The 16,276-nt window shown below is 34.3% G+C and overlaps 3 protein-coding genes across 3 annotated transcripts in view; all 3 read left to right on the forward strand.

Moving 5' to 3' along the window:
* LOC134246292 (adhesive plaque matrix protein 2-like) overlaps positions 1-4,132 on the forward strand; it is a 32,221-nt gene extending 28,089 nt beyond the window's left edge. The window contains exon 6 of the mRNA XM_062728621.1: positions 2,361-4,132. Coding sequence (XP_062584605.1) covers positions 2,361-4,132 — 1,772 coding nt within the window. The remainder of the gene's footprint in view (positions 1-2,360) is intronic.
* Positions 4,133-4,289: 157 nt separating this feature from the next.
* Positions 4,290-6,783, forward strand: LOC134246302 (fibropellin-1-like). Its single transcript, XM_062728629.1, has 2 exons — positions 4,290-4,341; positions 4,461-6,783. Exons 1-2 carry the CDS (start codon positions 4,290-4,292, stop codon positions 6,314-6,316), a joined length of 1,908 nt encoding a protein of 635 aa, XP_062584613.1. The 3' UTR covers positions 6,317-6,783.
* Positions 6,784-14,111: 7,328 nt separating this feature from the next.
* LOC134246312 (uncharacterized) lies at positions 14,112-15,848 on the forward strand (the record flags this gene model as incomplete). Its single annotated transcript, XM_062728638.1, has 4 exons — positions 14,112-14,305; positions 14,390-14,513; positions 15,440-15,618; positions 15,730-15,848. Coding segments are annotated over exons 1-4 (616 nt in total), but the record flags the coding sequence as incomplete, so codon positions are not given.
* Positions 15,849-16,276: the final 428 nt, after the last annotated feature.

Genomic DNA, 16,276 nt, shown 5'->3' on the forward strand with positions numbered 1-16,276 from the left:
GTCAAATCGACCAGTCAGCTCAATGAGTTGCATTATGGGTTACTACAAAAAATACTACATGTGTGTTTCGAAAAGGTCAATTTTTTAAATCGCTCTCGGAAATATGTGGTGCATTTTTCCAAGCATTTTACACAATTAATACAATATGTACATTATTATCTACTAATCCCATGCTCACATTTACATACAAATTATTAACAATGATAAAAATTACGGTTTTCCGGAATCCCCACTCCGTTGTACAAGTCCGTTTGTTGACAGCTTTCCCCATGCTGTATTGTCAGTGAAAAGTCAATTTCACGTGACTATTCCTCGGTGCAAGAACAATCAACTCTGAGGTGTGCTCACGTATTGTTACTGTTTACAACGTATACAACTTCGAAACATATATGCTTTACTCAGTACAAGTTCTATGATCAATGCACATGAGAATTAATACTAGTATATAGGTAAACAACAAAAAAAAAACGTGCAACTTTTAAATACTTTATATGAATGCATTAACTTTGAAAATCTACAAATAACTGAGCAATTATTAACATAACCAGTCACATGGCAAATTTACGACTATCGAGTTGAAAAACTGGAGTCATTTATTTGTAAAGATTTTGTGAGTGGTATTTAAAAGTACTATTTAACAAGGAAAACTTACTTTGTTTGTTAATGTAAGCATGGGACATCTTAATTAGTACCTATTCTTTGTATTTTTCACAAACACGTTTCAAAAAATTGTTAGTTGACTTTTTTGAAGTCATTTGAAATTGCGTCTTAAATTTCCCTAACCCATGTGTTTGTAGTAAAAATAAACATGTAGTAGACCATCATGCTTTTCGGCTCATTCACTGGATTGGACCATTCTTTGTTGTGAGCACCTTAGTGCGCAATGACAACAATATCCATATAGGAAGTTTCCTCGACCTGTTACAGCACAAGCCGCGCAATAACCCTGAATGCCGAGTATATGAATAAATTTGTACATGTAGCCTCTGTTCTCTGGCACTCACATTTCTAATCCTCTGCAGCAATTGTTACACTATCAAAGTCTACGAGTCAAATAAATAGCATAATCTTTTAATTGCAAACTTAAATTAAAAAAAACGAATAAATATCAGTAACGAATGTACGGATATTATTAGGTTATAAAGATTTAAATTTTATTATTTGAGAATGGGGAATCTTGATAACATATACGAGGGTTGTAATGGAAGGTTCGCGGACACATTGGTTTATGTAAAATCTTTTGTGTACGGTAAATAATGACCTACACCCCTACTATTGTTATTGTGATTTAAATTCAAGGCACGTGGTTTATGATGACCTATTCAAAAGTTATCGGGTAGCATGGGTTTTATAAATAAAATTGGCAGTAAAAAGGAAATTGACTAATTCTTTTGAAAACATGTCCTGTAAAAATGTGTTTCCAGACTTTTCTGAAAGACTTTCATAATTTTCAACATTAAAGTGTGGCTAAAGGGGGTGGGGGAGGGGTAAACAACAATATATCTTAACATAATTTACGGCGAAAATTAGAGCTCACTAGCGATTGATACCCTGGTAAAAAAAATTGTGTAATATCATCTACACTGACAAACCTTTGTTTGCCTTATATGGCTATTGTTAGTAATGCTCACAGAGGATCTTACCACAAGCAACTGACCAATCGTTGAATGAATAGCAACGTTTACGCCAAATAGAGAACACCAAACACGTAACGAACGGATATCTGTTTTACGAACGGTAAACTTGTTTACTTTGTGATTACCTGTGTAACTGACGAAAGGTACGGACGAAAATGAAAAATTATTTGTCATTTTTGGTGTTCCATGTCCACTATAATATAAATATATGCAGATGTTCAGGTGTGTATTTTATCCGATATTGATTCCTTTTAATTAACTTATGATAAATGAAAATTGATCCATATTATATCAAAGCATTGGCAGACCAGAGGGGGGTTCCGGGGGTTTGAACCCCCCTTTATTTTTGTACAGAGAGAGAGAATAGCTTTTCTGTAATATAGATATTTCTACGTCTAATCATTTAAAAAATAAAAAAACAGAAAAGTGACACAAAGCCCCCTCTACCCCTCCTAATTTTAAAGTGTGGTGCATAGGTTTTTTTTTGTTTTGTTTTTGTTTGTTTGTTTGTGTGTGTGTGTGTTTTTTTTTTGTTTTTTTTTTGTTTTGTTTTGTTTTGTTTTGTTTTGTTTTTTTTTTTTGCTTGTCAAATGTTTTTGGAGCTCCCCCTCCTTATAAATGAAGCTACAGACTTGAAATGGCTAAATGATTAAATGATTTCAGCGATCAGGGAGTTCATAAATGCCAATTCCGAAACTTTTTATTTGACTATATATTTTGTAGGATGGCATGGACAAAACTGTGATCAGGACATCGATGAATGTGCTAATCGACAGTTTTGTGGACACGGTAACTGTACAAACACAGCTGGTAGTTTCCATTGTGCCGGTCCTTCGTCCGTTACCGGTCTAAAATGTCAGCTTGATGAGGATGAATGTCTCCTGGAACCCTGTAATGGAGGAGAGTGTGTCAACAAAATAGGGAGTTACACGTGTCAGTGTAGAACTGGAACCACAGGTAAAAACTGTGAATCATTGACTGCTCACCAATGTCATGGTGATACGTGTAAAAATCACGGACAATGTCATTTTTTGCATAGTAAGGCTGTATGTACGTGCAATAATGAATATACCGGTCTGGACTGTTCCATAAGAAATTCGTGTGCTTATAATCAGTGTCAAAATGGTGCTACATGTGTGATTACTGGAACTAACTACACGTGTCATTGTGACAAAGGCTTCATGGGGGACCTGTGTGATAAAATTAATTATTGTTCAATTGATCCGTGCAAAAATTCAGGAACGTGCACAAATACTGTGTCTGGATATAATTGTTCATGCACAGATCATTTCATGGGACAGAACTGTAGCATGTACGATTTTTGTTTTGGAAGAAACTGTAATAATCGTGGACAATGTCAAAATGGACCAAATGATTATTCGTGTCAGTGTAGGTCGCAGTATCTTGGTAAGAATTGTGAGCTAAATAATTATTGTTATAACAAGCCTTGTAAATATGGAAATTGTTCAAATTCAAACTTCGGTTATACTTGTTCTTGCAATAGCGGAACAAATTGTGACCAAATTGATTACTGTAACGGAAAGAACTGTAACGGACATGGACACTGTCAGAACGGGCATGTTGGTTACACTTGTGTCTGTAAGCCTGGTTTCTTAGGAAGTGACTGTGAAAATGATTATTGCTTTAATAATACTTGTAAAAATGATGCAACTTGTCATAGTGGAAAATCTTCCTATGCATGTTCGTGTAAACCTGGTTATATAGGAACTCATTGTGAAACACGTGATTACTGTCGTGGACAGATATGTAGCGGTCATGGAGCTTGTCATAATAAACGAAGTGGATACACTTGTGCCTGCCAACCAAATTATCAAGGAAAAAATTGTGAACTGAAAAATTACTGTTATGGTAATCCATGCAGACATGGAAATTGTACCAATACAAACACGGGGTATAATTGTATTTGTGATGGAGGGTATCTAGGAACGAACTGTGATTTAATAGACTACTGTTATAATAAGCACTGTTCTAATCGTGGTACCTGTCACGTCACAGGGAATTCTTACTCTTGTACCTGTAATGTTGGATTCATAGGTAAAGACTGTCAGACAAGGAATTACTGTTATAACCAACATTGTTCTAACCATGGAACTTGTCAAAACGAGCGTAGTTCTTACACGTGTCAATGTAATGCTGGATACCAAGGAAAAGACTGTGACCACACTTACTGTTTTCATCATCAATGTCTGAATGGAGCCTCTTGTGTTAACGGTGATTCTAACTATACCTGTAAATGTGTTCCAGGTTATATAGGATCGTACTGTCAAACACGTGATCATTGTTATCATCAAACATGTAGTGGACATGGAACCTGCCAGAACGATCAGCAAAACTATACCTGTAATTGTGAACCAGGTTTTCTAGGAAGTAACTGTGAATACGACTATTGTTTCAATAACACTTGTGAAAATGGTGCAACTTGTCACAGTGGAAATTCTAATTACACATGTTCGTGTAAACCTGGTTATAAATGAACTCATTGTGAAACACGTGATTACTGCCACGGACAGAGATGTAGTGGTCATGGAACATGTCAAAATGGACGAAGTGGATATACTTGTTCCTGCCAACCATATTATCGAGGAAATTATTGTGAACTGAGAAATTACTGTCATAGTAATCCATGCAAACATGGTTATTGCAATAATACAAACACGGGATATAAGTGTTCTTGATATGGAGGGTATCTAGGAACGAACTGTGATTTAATAGACTACAGTTATAATAAGCACTGTTCTAATCGTGGTACCTGTCACGTCACAGGGAATTCTTACTCTTGTACCTGTAATGTTGGATTCATAGGTAAAGACTGTCAGACAAGGAATTACTGTTATAACCAACATTGTTCTAACCCTGGAACTTGTCAAAACGAGCGTAGTTCTTACACGTGTCAATGTAATGCTGGATACCAAGGAAAAGACTGTGACCACACTTACTGTTTTCATCATCAATGTCTGAATGGAGCCTCTTGTGTTAACGGTGATTCTAACTATACCTGTAAATGTGTTCCAGGTTATATAGGATCGTACTGTCAAACACGTGATCATTGTTATCATCAAACATGTAGTGGACATGGAACCTGCCAGAACGATCAACAAAACTATACCTGTAATTGTGAACCAGGTTTTCTAGGAAGTAACTGTGAATACGACTATTGTTTCAATAACACTTGTGAAAATGGTGCAACTTGTCACAGTGGAAATTCTAATTATACATGTTCGTGTAAACCTGGTTATAAAGGAACTCTTTGTGATACACGTGATTACTGCCACGGACAGAGATGTAGCGGTCATGGAATTTGTCATAATGAACAAAGTAGATACACTTGCACCTGCCAACCAGATTATCGAGGAAATAATTGTGAATTGACAAACTACTGTCATAGTAATCCTTGCGGAAATGGACATTGTAATAATACAAAAACGGGATATAATTGTTTTTGTTATGGAGGGTATCTCGGAACGAACTGTGAGAAAGTAGATCACTGTTTTAATAAGCAATGTTCTAAGCATGGTACCTGTCTTAATGGACAGAATACTTACAATTGTACCTGCAATGGTGGATTCTTGGGTAGAGACTGTCAGACAAGGAATTATTGTTATAACAAACATTGTTCCAACCATGGAACTTGTCAAAACGAGCATAATTCTTACACGTGTCAATGTAATGCTGGATACTTAGGAAAAGACTGTGAACAAACTTACTGTTCTCATCATAAATGTCTGAATGGAGCCTCTTGTGTAAATGGAGCCACTAACTATACGTGTAAATGTGCTCCAGGATATATAGGATTGTACTGTCAAACACGTGACTACTGCTACCATCAGAAGTGTAGTGGACATGGAACCTGCCATAACGGTCATCAAAACTACACTTGCAGTTGTAATTCTGGTTTCCTGGGCAGAAAGTGTGAAAACGACTATTGTTTTAATATCACTTGTCGAAACGGCGCTACTTGTAATAGTGGAAATTTTAATTATACATGTTCGTGTAAACCTGGTTATAAAGGAACTCTTTGTGAAACACGTGATTACTGTCATGGGCAGACATGTAGAGGTCATGGAATCTGTCATAATGGACAAAGTGGATACACTTGTGGCTGCAAACAAGGATTTCTTGGAAATGATTGTGAGATGAAAGATTACTGTCATAGTAATCCATGCAGACATGGACATTGCACTAATACAAACACGGGATATAATTGTTTTTGTTATGGAGGGTATCTCGGGACAAACTGTGAAAGGGTAGATCACTGTTATAATAAGCACTGCTCTAACCATGGTACCTGTCACATCACAGGGAATTCTTACTCTTGTACCTGTAATGGTGGATTTATGGGGAAAGACTGTGAAACCCGGAATTATTGTTATAACAAACATTGTTCTAACCATGGAGCTTGTCAAAACGAGCATAGTTCTTACACGTGTCAATGTATAGCTGGATACTTAGGAAAAGACTGTGAACAAACTTACTGTTTTCATCATCAATGTCGGAATGGAGCCTCTTGTGTTAATGGTAACCGTAACTTTACATGTAAATGTGCTCCAAGTTTTAAGGATACATACTGTCAGACGCGTGATTATTGTTACCATCAGAACTGTAATACAGGTGAATGTGTCAACGCTAACGGAAGTTATACGTGTGACTGTGCGAATTGAACAACTGGTAGGAACTGTGAATCACTGGTTGCAAACCAGTGTCACAATGGCACGTGTAATAATCATGGACAGTGCCATGTTTATCAAAGAAGGGCCGTGTGCACGTGTAACATTGGATATAACGGTACTGATTGTTCCAAACGTAACGCATGCGCCCACCACCCGTGTCAGAATGGCGCAAAATGTTTGATATCTGAAGCTAACTACACGTGCCACTGTGCCAAAGGTTTCATAGGAGAACTCTGTGATATCGTTGATCACTGTGCAACGATTCCCTGCCAACACTCTGGATCTTGTATTAATACCGATTCTGGATATAATTGTTCATGCCCTGATCATTTCACGGGACAGAACTGTAGCAATCCCGATTACTGTTTTGGACAACACTGTTATAACCGAGGACGGTGTGTGAACAAGATCAGGGATTACCTATGTCAGTGTAGGAATGGAACAACTGGTAAAAACTGTGAAACATTGATTGTAGACCAGTGTCAGGGACATGTGTGTATAAATAAGGGAACATGTCATGTTAAGGAAGGCGAGGCCGTTTGTATTTGCAACAATGGATGTAGCGGGCTTAACTGTTCCAAGGAACACTCTTGTGATTCAAATCAGTGTCCGAATGCTGCTATGTGTTTAACAACTGAAGGAGCTTTGTTCCAATGCGCATTCTTTTTCATATTGCTTTCAATTTTGCTTTAATCATAATTTTGATGGCCTCTACAAACATTGTTATTCGTTAAACTTTATGTATATCGAACCATAAAAAGATGCATTCCATATAATCAGAGACATTTACTGTTCAATTTACGATTTTTATATATAAATTTAGAAATGCATCATTTTGTTTTTCAAATATGGTACATGTATGTGGTGCATACAATTAGATACTCCTAACAAGGGGCTTGTAGCTATAATGCAAACATTTTAGTTTAATTGATTATTTCATTTTGTTACAACTCTAGAAAAGATCTATGATCATAATATTAAACCCATAGGTATCAGTTGGGTTAAAAGAAGAAAACACTTACTTTGGTCTTCAACTACACATTTAGATATATCGACGACGTATTGTCAATTAACAATTGTAATTTCCATTCTCATATCGATACGATATATCCTGCTGAGCCTGACACATCTGTTTCATATTTGGATATTGGGCTTGAAAAAGACGTTAATGGTAATATAACAACCAAGCTTTATGATAAACGTGATAACTTTACTATTGTCAACTTCCCTTACTTATGCAGCAATAGACCCTCATCACCTGCATACGGAGTTTATATTTCTCAGTTGATTCGATACACAAGATATGCTGTACGTATGAACAATTTATAAAACTAGTTAAACTATTGACAAACAATTTGATGAAACAAGATAATTAGCAGTCTCATTTAAAGTTATCATTTTTTAAAGTTGGATGGTCGATATAATTACCTTGTCAGCAAATACAATTTATCATTGAGTCAATTGCTGACTGACGGGACTTCTCCATTATTTTCCGATCTTGACTGGAAGCACACGGCGGGGGTGATCGTCTTCCGTAGTTAATTTGCCGGTGTATAGAATACTATAAACAAGATGCATTTGTGAAACACTGATTCCACCGTATGACCAGGTCAAAAGGTATCCAAAGGAAGGTCTTTCACAAAAAAATACATCTGTGAAGTATGAAAGCCATTGTGCCTAATAATTACAAGTTATGACCAGGAAAATGTTTTTAAAAAGTAGATCAATCTCTACGGTCAATGTCAAAAGGTCAAAAATAGTTATACCTATTAAAAGGCCTTGTCACAATAAATACACATGTGAAGTATATTAGCCCTAGCACCAACTATTTAAAATATAGTTTTGTAATTTTTTTTGTCAAGCTGATAAAACCAAAGTCATGCGCTCAAATTTGATGGTACACTGTACCCTAAAAAAATGAACGGAAACTGAAAATGGACTGACAGACGGACTGATCGACAGACAACAGCAAAGCAATATGCCCTCCTTTCTTCTAATGTGGTACATCCAAATTGTATGTGGCTATTTTAACTTTTCCATCGTCGGATTCCCTTACATATAGAGCAACATCCCATTATCTTCCCAATATGGCGTATACATACCCAAACTGATACGAAACAAGAACGTGCTCATAGTACATTCAGGTTTTATAACCGTGACAGGCTACTGACAGATAAGTTGCTGTTACAGGGATTTCAACGACCTCGTTTAGAGTCAGCATTTCGTAAATTCTGTTGATATTATAATGACCATTTAGCAGATATAACCTGACTTTGGGTTGTATATTTTGGCTTACTTGTTTCATACCAATTGCGAGGCCTTTGCTTTAAGACTAAATTTGACTAAGGAAAGTTCCGTTTACATGAACCATACATATGGTATGAAGCAGATGTGACCGGTCGATACTTCAAAAATTATGTTATATTCCACAAAGTACGAGATATCTAATTTAATATTTAAAACTTTTCATTCAAAAATAAATTTGATAAACACGGAATGATTAGTTTAAATACTGTCCTTTATCTGTACTTTTTTTTAATTCTATTTCATAGGGACAGTTCAAAATAAACATTTGAACTTATCATTTACTTAGATTAAATTGCCTATCAATAATCCAGTTTAATCATTATAAACAGTGATAATAATTACAGTGTCCCTACCCAATAGAAACCCTTGACCATGGTGCCACACATTTTAACATGTGGAAACAAACACCCGTCTTCAACATAAATGTTTGATTAATTTCAAGGAGCAGATTTCAAAGCATTCATTTATTTTTAGAATATAATCATTACAGCCCCTCCCCTCGGTACCCCTGACCAAGGGGCTTTGAAATTCAGAATTCTGGAAGGATTCTTGATTCTTGATTTTGTTAACTATATACTTATAATATTACCAGTAAAATACACAGGGGTAGACGAAAAGATTTTCAAAAAAAATAATGTATTTTTACTATATAATCATTTGCGCACCACCCTAACACCAGAACCTCTGACCCAGGGGTCATGAAATTTAAAATTTTGAAAGAGGTATTCGTCCTCATCATAACTTTTTTACATAGTTTATTGGTTTAATACTCAGTCTGCATCAGAGAGAAGATTTTTAAAGAAATAATACATTTTTATTATGTATTAGACAGAGCTCCGGCGTACTAGCACCATAACACAGGCACCTGACGTTACTTATTTTTTTTAATAAAAAATAGTATATCCTTCCTTTATTATTAGGTAGGGGGTAGATTTTTTTTTATCAAAAGATAAATCAGAACCCCTGAGGTCAATGATTTTCACAATTTTGTTAGATGACTCAACGCTTATTACAATAATGCCAAAAGTTTTATGTTTAAGCGTAAATAAGATATTTATAGATTGCATTAATTTTAGTGGTTTTAGTCCCATCCCTTAGGCCTTAGGGGGACAGGGACCGTGAAAATCACAATTTGTGTTCCCCTTTACCCATATATGTTATATGCCAAAATTGATTCAATGGTTTTAGAGAAGAATTAGTGAAAATGTTAAAAAAAAATAACAAACGACGGACGAAACGCGAAGCACAACGACGGACGAAAACAGATAGCAATAGGTTACCTGGGTGACTTAAAACATATTTCGGCCACTTTCAATTTAATGAAAGCAAAGCGCTATATTCAATAGAATATTCAAAAAAGTGATCATTACGGTTCCTTAGACCAGACTTTTTTCTCTCTACATTTTCCAATATCAACTTGTATATCAGTAATGCAATTTTACTAAACCAAATGAAAATTATTCGAAATTATTAAGCTATATTAAGCAAGTATTAGCTAGAATAGTTTACGGTTTACAATATTTTAAACTAGCTACATATCTTTTTATACCTTCAATTTGATGCAGAACAGCCATTTTGTGACAATGTATCTCTACTCATTCATAAGAATTTTGTAAATATTCCAAATAACGATTACATTTTTGAACATGGATTTTAATGTTGTATCGGGAAAGATAACGTTCTCCATCCACATAGATGAAGTTAAGAGTCCCGGTAATAAACTTCACGGAGGAGGGTGTTGTCAGGGGGGTGGTCGGTACTAAATGTACCGAGTTATGTAAACCTGTACTCACCGTATGTCTCAAGTAAGTGAAGTTTCGCTTTAAATTTTAGAATTAAATAACAGTAAATGTATATTCTACAAGTAAAGGATTCTAATTGTTTTTGCAACAGAGACAACCATCAATCCTGTATCGCAGTTTTACCACAACATTAGACATGCGGCGACAAGACGTTATTTATGGTTCTAAAGTTGGAAATTCGACAAACCCGCAGTTTTTAGAGGTTGATTCATGGGTAAATCTTCTTTTATACAAATTGTTTGTCAATATGAATATAAGATTTTTCTTTAATTTTCTAAGCAGCGTGGTACATCATGTAACTATTTAGTCAAATGTATTTAATAACTCTGTCATCTCATGGACTCAGAAGAATTATCAGGACAAGATATCAGCACGAGTGGAAGATTTACAACACTCCTCCTCACTACATTCTACTAGAATCTACAAATAGGAGATAGCATACTCTCACAACACTGGCGACAGAAGAAATACAGCACATTATTTCTCGGATAAAAATACGTTTTTTGTAGGTCAGATTCATTCAAATTTTGTATTAATATATCACTAATATTTAAGCATTGAATCTGTATTTTATAAAGATATAGTTTCATAACTGCAACGGTGTATGCATAAAAAATAGCGTAAGGCATGTTAGAGCGTTACGCAATTTGTTTGTACATACCGTGGAAATTATCAAACTATTACAATTATAAAACTATATCTTTCAAAAACTTATAATTCATTGCTTATACATGTATTTATGATTTTTTAACTTCTTAACTTGACTACAAATTGTGATTTATATTTCTAAAGTTACAATTGATGGAAGAGCCCTGCAAAGTCTTCATTTGTAATGTTGCACTTCTATTGTGTTTATCTTTGTGTTGTCACCCCCTCCCCCCGCACACTTAAATCTTTTGACACCCTCTCTGTGTTATGGTGTTTAAACTGCAGTAGCTTGTATCACAAATTTATGTAAAAAAAATCTGAAATGTAAATATAAAACTTGAATGACGATTTTAAGACTATAATCTGTATAACTGAATTTTAATTTATCGACTTGTCCTCTCTCTCTCTCTCTCTCTCTCTCTCTCTCTCTCTCCAAATACCTCAGCAATTTTCTTAAAACATTTTATTACCTTCAAGTAAGTGAATTGAAGTAAAATTATAACAAGTAACGGATTACTCTTATTTCAGTATCAGTTTAACGTACAAGGCTTCCTGTTCTGAGGGTTACTATGGACCAGACTGTACAGCTCATTGTCCTGGTAATCCATTGTCCTGGTAATCCACAGAAGTGTGTCGTCAACGGTCACACCTACTGTAAAATGGGTAAGTCATTATCATAAAAGTGCGAAAAGTATTGGGTTTCATGCAAGAATACAACTGATATCTTGGTTCTATTTTTAGATATAAGGTACAAAAAATCAGAACTTTGAATTTCTGTTCTGAGAGTGATAAACACCTAGTTAATCACAGGTCACAAACAACAAATACGAGGGTTGTCCCAGAAAAAAAAAAAACGCGGACTTTTTGAATATTTCAAATACTTTTCAACCAAAACTAATAATTTTTGGCATGCTGTTGGAAAATCATCTTTTAGATATTCTGATAAAATATTATAGGTCTGTGATGTCATATGCATATAGAAACAGCATTTAAGTTAGGATTCTTCTCTGGTTTCTGACTATATGAAATTCTTAAAATACATTTGCTTTTATGCCTTCTATATTTAGGTGTACGTGATTTAATAGACCATATTTTACTTTCCTCATCAAAATTGTACAACTTTGAAAAACTTGAAAACTAGCAGGGACTATATTTTAGGCGGAATGATAAAATATCTTCTTTTTTGCCTCTCAAAATTATTATAAGACAATGAATTTATTTATAATTTTTACACAATCAAAGCCTTGAAGAACTTTTCAAATGTAAGTTTAAGTAATAATAAGGGACAAAAGTTCCTAAATATATCAAGATTTTATAAGCTTCCAATATGAGTAGAGATTTGAGCCAAAAATCCGTAAAAAGTATTTTTTCTCTCTATGTAAACGATCAAAATTTTTGTTTTTGTATCATTTTGTACCTCTATGTAACAACTTTACCATATATGAATATGAGAAAAATTTTGATATAGGAAGCACATAAAAATAACTAATATTTACTTAATTATTTATGTCAATTTAGCAATATCATCTTATAGGCCCTTTATGGTAGTATCTCTTTATGCAAAAAGAAATGTATTCAATCTTTTGAAATACATGCAGGGATTGCATAGTTGGCAACAGTAACTTTTTATTATTTATGTCCAGGAAAAAAAGATAATGACCTTGACCTGACCTTGTCTCTAATATAAAACGGTCAAATTTAATTTCAGTGATATCATCACTTTCTGATATTGTCCTCTTGATTCTGTGAAAATTTCATTCATTTTTAAATACAAAAAAATGAGAAGAATCCTACCTTAAATGATGGTAAATATCGGTGGTCGGCGCACGACAATTTTTTGACTTTTACAAATAACATTGTGGTTGAAGTTTAGACGGTATTTCTATTTATTTTGAGATTGTTATTTCAAGTAAAAATGAAAATATAAGGAATCACTGTCTAGTTAGGAGAATATGCCAGGGACATCAACAAAAGTGGGAAACATGGGATAATTTTAGCATAACGTGCTTCGCCTACCACGCGCAAAAGTACTCCTACCGTATATAGTTTATGATTTACATAGTATATGTCGATTTGTGTCAATCTATCAGTTGATTTTTTGTTATCCGGGTATGATATGGACCTATCAAAAATAAACAGTGTTTTTATTTAGTTAGATAATACATTTTATCAACAATCCGACGTAAATTATGGCTGCACAAACGCATATTTTGTTTTTATTGCTGCTATGGATTATTTTATCTAAGGTACGTACATATATAGCTACTGCTGTTGTTTCTAACGACCCTTTACTTTTGACAAGATATTAAAACTCCTGCCATTTCTCCTATTAAAAACACTGAAATCATTTATACGTTACAGTTTCTTTCATATTTGAATCAATTTTTATAATGACTTGTTTTGAGAAATGAGGTATTCTGCTGTCGTGAGAATTCTTCTGAGTTATTTTATAGACAAACTGAGGAAGAGTATTCTCAGTTGATTAAAAAATGCACTTTAGCAAAGTCTGACGACAAATTACAATTTTTTTGTCCGCGTAAATTATTTATTTTCTTTATTCAAAAGATATATGCACTAGTGCTTAAAAAAGTATATGTAGTAATTCAGAGGGTTATTTAAAAAATCACTGCCTATTTTGTTGGGTATGCCAGGGCAGTTCGAAAGGTGGGATAATTTGCATAACTGGCGAACCTCGTTATGCATAAATTATCCCACGTTTCCAACTGTCGTTGATGTTCTTGGTATACCCTATTAACATACTAGACAGGACAGTGATTCCTTATATTTCCATTTCATCGTGAAATAAAAATAAAAATTTGGATTAAAAAATGTTGTATCATAGACTTAAAATACAAAAGACCTCCCATGTCAATTTCAATAGTTCCTGTCCATGTTTTTAACTATCGTTGATGCCATGGCATATCCAACAAAATAGACAGTGATTTCTTAAAATCAAATTTAAAAATGTAGCAATATAAAATGCAAAAAGGAAAAATGAAATACGTTTTACGCTTTTCAAAATACTAAATATGTGCATGTACATGTACTCCACGTTATTTTATTCATTTTTACTTTTACAGGTGTCAGTAGGGAAGATAAATTTCTTCATGCACGTAGATGAAGTGAAGAGTCCCGGTAATAAACTTCAAGGAGGGTGTTGTCAGGGTGTGACCGGTACTAAATGTACCAAGTTGTGTAAACCTGTACTCACCGTATGTCTTAAGTAAGTGATGTTTGACTTTTCTCACTTTGATAATACTCAACATCTGCACACAGATTTTAAATATTTCATTTTTAATTACTTCAGAGACAGTAGTCATTCCTGTGTGTCTAGTTTTACCACAACATTAGACATGAGACGACAAGACGTCTTTTATGGTTCTCAAGTTGGGAATACAACAAACCCAAAGTTTTTAGAAATAGATTCATGGGTAAATCTTATTATACCCCACGAAACAAGTTGCATGAGGGATAATGTTTTTGAGCCGTCCGTCAGTGTCAGTCAGTCAGTCCTGTTGTTTTTGTTTTTTTGTCAGTGCAACTCCTCACAAAGTCAGCTCTACCTCATAAACCGCTGCTCGGAATTTCGTCAAACTTTGCAGATTGTTATGGGTCAGAATTACCCGAAATGCCAGCAAAGATCAATAACACAATTTAAACTTAACAATAATTTATTTACAGTAATATATAATAAATATATCAAACATAAAGTACAAACTTAGCAAGAATCTAAAAATACATACATCAGAGTGTCCGTTGCTGCACACAATGTCCCAGTGAAAATATATCCCATTTATATCTCAATAGTGCTTATACGACAAAGTATTATTATGCATCGAATTGACAGGGTATTTATACAGTAATATAAATCTAGAATATTCTAGAAATTGTTAAAACATGATATTACTGGAACAATCTGGACATACACAAAATTTAAGAATGTTCTAGATAAAATGACCAAACATGTTGACCACTCTGGAATGTTCAAGAAACTTAATGTTACTAATTATATACATAATGAAACAATACACATCTCACAACAAGATATTTAGGACACAATCATAGATTTGCATATTACCAGGAAATTCTGATTCCTGTATTTTTCTGGGAATTTCGGCACTTTTCGACTTAGATTTTTGGGAATATCTTGAATATAGCGATGAACAGTTTACCGGGAAATTCCGAATCCTTTATTTTTCCGGGATTTTCAGCACTTTGAATTTTTGGGGAGCGTGGAGTATGTCAGCTTGCTCACTTTTTCTTTTATTTTGCACAAATATGTACACTGGAATATTTTTTAAAGAATTTTTGTACAATTAATTAATTATATTCAATAAATGTTATCTTATAAACTTAGAAAAATTATCTGGACAAGATATCAGTGACAGTGGTAGATTTACAACACTCCTCCTCACCACTCATCTACAAGTCAGAGTTCTTAGACTACAATCTAAAAATAGGAGACAACATACTTTCACAGAACTGGCGACAAAAGAAATTGGCAGCAAGTTATTTCTCGGATAAAAATTCCTTTTTGTAAGATAGAATTTTTTCTTTATTCACACCAACTAAACAATCCTCACAATAAGACCTAAACTTAAAAAAAATATTTTTTACTATAAAAATATCAAATTACTGTCGTTTCAGTATCCAGATAACGTACAAGGCGTACTGTTCTGAGGGTTACTATGGATCAGACTGTACAGCTCATTGTCCTGGTAATCCACAGAAGTGTGTCGTCAACGGTCATACCTACTGTAAAATGGGTAAGCTGGAATAATTTAACCAACTAACCATTACCAATCAATCTACAAAAACGTGCCGCTTTATAAATTTTCTGTTTTAACATCATAATTATAATTTTAAGATCAAATTCAACCCTATGACTAGACATATATGCATGGGTTGTACTGAAAAAAAAACTAGTCACAAGGAAGACTTGTAAATTTACGTTCACTATGACCAAAAAAGGTAAAGTAGTTTTGCTGAGTATTGGGTAGATTTACAAGATAACATTAGTAAATTTAGTATATAAGTTCCTTTCACTAGGTTAGTAGGTATCTGTACGACCCCCGCACCATGTGACACCTATATCTACAACTCACTGTCTTAGCCAGTAAACAGTATGATTACTAATTACGCCAAACGCTTTAGGATGCACACTGGTCAATTAACTAGGTACATGTATTTCTTT

The sequence above is a fragment of the Saccostrea cucullata genome, unplaced genomic scaffold (genome assembly GCF_032062105.1).
Source record: "Saccostrea cucullata isolate Sc308-1 unplaced genomic scaffold, CSIRO_AGI_Scuc_v1 ctg1047, whole genome shotgun sequence".
Taxonomy (NCBI): Eukaryota; Metazoa; Mollusca; class Bivalvia; order Ostreida; family Ostreidae; genus Saccostrea; species Saccostrea cuccullata.